The sequence below is a fragment of the Hyperoodon ampullatus genome (genome assembly GCF_949752795.1).
Source record: "Hyperoodon ampullatus genome assembly, chromosome: 7".
Classification (NCBI taxonomy): domain Eukaryota; kingdom Metazoa; phylum Chordata; class Mammalia; order Artiodactyla; family Ziphiidae; genus Hyperoodon; species Hyperoodon ampullatus.
In genome coordinates, this window is record NC_136920.1 from 68,155,572 (window position 1) to 68,159,347 (window position 3,776).

The following is a 3,776-nucleotide window of genomic DNA, read 5'->3' on the forward strand; positions in this document are numbered from 1 at the left end:
GCACAGAAGACCCCGTGTTGGACACGTTTAGCACCTGTGTTGAATACCTGGAGCACAGTGGGTACGCAGATATTTATCAAGTGCATGAATGAATGAATAAAAGTACTTTATTCAGGAGGCAGTGAAGAGCCATCCAAGGTCTTGAAGCAAAGGAGTGACTGACCTTATCAGGCCTGTGCTCCCAAGGACAAGCTGGGAGCAAGCCTTGCACACAACGGACCATCCCCATCAGCGTCTGAGGATGAAAAATGTTTATTTGCATTTTGGTCTTGGATTTCTTGAGCTGTGAAAGTTGGCCCTTACCTCCTCTTGACCACATCTAGATACTGGGTAATGCCAGAAACTGTCGCGGTAATGACTAGGTTTCTCTTTATGAAGGTGGGATGTGGAAAAGAGCTTGGGCCCGGAACTCACACTAGAATCAGGAGTCCCCCTACCAAGAAGGCTATGCGAAGCCAAGGCGACGTGGGGAGCCACAAACATGACGGTGCCGGGCACCGGGAGCAGCCTCTGAACGTCCCCTTCAAGTCCAGACCTTACTATATCTACACTTGTTCCCGGAGCACACTGCCCCGTCCTGTTCTCCTTCAATATGCAAATATTGCCTCCAGACAGGGAAGACTGAAGGCCTTCCGCATTATAGCAGGTTTTTACAGCTCCCATCTGGAGGTCAGGCAATGCGGTTGCAGTCTCCGGTGGCGCGGGATGTCTCGGTTTCTCTGCGCCGCGGCACCTCTCAGACCGTGCTGCCTTGAAGGACCAGGAAACGTCTCTGGGGCGCCGGGAAAGATGAGAAACTCCATCTAGCTCTAGGCACAAGGAGAGGAGCCAGTGGGCCGAGAGAGAAGCAGAGCTGACCCGCGCCTAGGCACGGGCTCCAGGCCCTGCGGCGCGGAGGTCCCCGAGTCCCTCTCTCGAGCCGACGCGCAGTAGAGTCCCCACGCGGGCAGCGCGGGAGAGGGGCGGGCCTGGGCTCCGCGCCTCCCGCGTTCCGGCCGCAGCTCCGGCGCTGGGGGCGGGACGGGGAGGAGCCACGTGGGGAGGAGCAAAACCCGGAGGCCCCGGGAACCTTAGGCAGAGCCAGAGCGGCGGGAGCCCGAGCTCGCGCATGCTGCTCTGGGAGCGCGCCGTCCAGGCCGAGCACCAACGCAGCTTGCCTTCTGTGCGCAGCTGGGAGAAGGGCCGGTGCTGACGAGGACGAGGGTCCCGAGCTCCAATCCCTATTCAAGAGCTGCCGGGCTGCCCGCTGCCCCTGCCGCCTCAGTGGGGCTCGGCCCCTCCTGCCACCTGCGTCCCGGTTGAAACATGGATCCTTCGGAGAAGACGATATCGGTGTGGATCTGCCAGGAGGAGAAACTGGTGTCCGGTCTCTCCCGTCGCACTACTTGCTCGGACGTAGTGCGGGTGCTCTTGGAGGATGGCTGCCAGCGGCGACGCCGGCAGAGGCGAGGCCGGCGGCGGGGCATAGCTGGCGACCCGCCAGGCCCAGGGGAGCTGCCGGAACCCCTGGACGAGGACGAAGAGGACGACGACGACGAGGCGCTGCCCCAGGGCATGTTGTGCGGGCCCCCGCAGTGCTATTGCATCGTGGAGAAGTGGCGGGGCTTTGAGCGCATCCTGCCCAACAAGACGCGCATCTTGCGCCTCTGGGACGCCTGGGGCGACGAGCGAGAGAACGTACGCTTCGTGCTGGTGCGTAGCGAGGCGTCGCTGCCCAACACGGGACCCCGCAGTGCCGAGGCGCGCGTTGTGCTCAGTCGCGAGCGCACCTGCTCCGCCCGGGGCGTCCCGGCGCGGCCCAGCCTGGCTCTGACCCAGGAGAAGCAGCGACGGGTGGTGCGGAAGGCGTTCCGCAAGCTGGCCAAGCTCAACCGGCGGCGCCAGCAGCAGCCGTCGTCGCCTTGCTCGTCCACTTCGTCGTCCACAGCCTCGTCATGCTCGTCGTCGCCGCGGGCCGCCGAGAGCGCGTCGGTGGAGCGCATGGAGACGCTGGTGCATTTGGTGCTCTCCCAGGACCACACCATCCGTCAGCAGGTACAGCGGCTCCGGGAGCTGGACCGAGAGATTGACCGGTACGAGGCCAAGGTGCATCTGGACCGCATGCGGCGGCACGGAGTGAACTACGTGCAGGACACCTACTTGGTGGGCGCAGGCATCGAGCTCGACGGGCGCGGCTCGGGAGAGGAGCCGGCGGCGGCGACGCCGGCCCTGGACGGCGAGGCTCAGGCGGTCGAGCTGGAGGAGCTGGCCCGGCGCTGCGACGACCTGCTGCGGTTGCAGGAGCAGCGGGCCCAACAGGAGGAGTTGCTCGAGCGCCTCTCAGCCGAAATCCAGGAGGAATTGAACCAGAGGTGGATGCGGAGGCGCCAGGAGGAGCTCGCAGCGCGGGAGGATCCCCCGGAGGCTGATGGCGGCCTCGACGGTGAGCTGCTGCTGGAGCGGGAGCGGGTCAGGACGCAGCTCAGCACCAGCCTCTACATCGGGCTCCGGCTCAACACGGACCTTGAGACCGTCAAGTCGGACTTAGATTACAGCCAGCAGCAGTGGGACAGCAAGGAGCGCGAGCTACAGGGCCTTCTCCAGACTTTGCACTCGTTGGAGTTGACGGTAGCTCCCGATGGAACTCCGGTCTCGAGCGGTCCCTCGCAGGAACCCCGGCCTCAGGCTTGCGCCGAGGTGTGGGTGGACCAGGCCCGCGGACTGGCCAAGAGCTGTCCTGGTAACGACGAGGACTCGGATACCGGGCTGAGCTCTATGCACAGCCAGGACTCGGACTCGGTGCCTGTGTGCGAATCCCTTGTGTAAGAGGAGCAGAGCGGGGAGAGGGAGACGGCCGATTCTCCCTTCTTTGTAGAAAGCACCGGCTTGACCGGCTCAGGGACTTGAAACCAGGCGGGGAGTGGGCCCGGACCTTCTGCCGGGCAGCAGCGCTCTGACTGGGCGGGGGAGGGCAGGGGACGCCTGCTCGACAGCGGCGCTCCTCTGGCCTTGGAGTGAATGTGGAGGATGATCCCAGACGAGGAAGCCGGGTCTCCATTACAAGCTCTTTCAGGGGAAGAAAGGAGGGAGGAGGTGAGAACCCCCTTATGTTGGAAAACAAATGCTCCAGGAAATTGACGTGGTCCAAGCCCATTTTCCAAAAAAAAAAGAGTATTATGGAGATTTCACCAATCTTTTGTATGGGAAGGACTGATGGCAGCTAGAACTTTAGTTTGTGGTATAAAGTACTTTTTAAAGAAACACTTGGATGAAAAGGAAATTCCTTGAATGTTAGTTGTGACTGTGAACGTGTTAAAACTAGCCAAAGAGGACGCACTGGTGTTGGTCTCAGCCTTACTCACACCTTTGATAGAACCCATAGGCACCAAAATCCTGGCTGTTTACATTTATGCAGATTTGGGAATTACCCATCTGCTAAACTCTTTGCCTTTTATTTTCTTTCAAAGACTAACTCTGTTTCCTCCTAGCAAATACAGTATATGTTAAAATGGGGTCCTTTTTCCAAAATCACCTTTTATTATTATAAAAGCCAAACCTAACCCTTGGAGATACAGAATCGTGGTAGACGTAACCCCTGGTTAAAATTTAATCTAGGCCCTTTGAGATTTGCTCCTGCAAAGGTACGTGTGTTGTCCTTTTATTCTTATTGCCACTTCATTCCCTTCAGACACTTATTTCAGAAAAAATAAAAGGGAAGTTGCAGAATTCAAGTACAACTACATTTGCTGTTTAATGAGCACTCTGGTTGAAAGGTAAGCCTTGAAAGCAAAGATCTT

At 59.0% G+C, this 3,776-nt stretch overlaps 1 protein-coding gene across 1 annotated transcript; it reads left to right on the forward strand.

Annotated features, from left to right (window-relative positions):
• Positions 1-1,305: 1,305 nt before the first annotated feature.
• Positions 1,306-3,192, forward strand: RASSF10 (Ras association domain family member 10; the record flags this gene model as incomplete). Its single annotated transcript, XM_079707672.1, has 1 exon — positions 1,306-3,192. One exon carries the CDS (start codon positions 1,306-1,308, stop codon positions 2,803-2,805), a length of 1,500 nt encoding a protein of 499 aa, XP_079563798.1. The 3' UTR covers positions 2,806-3,192.
• Between the last annotated feature and the right edge of the window lie 584 nt (positions 3,193-3,776).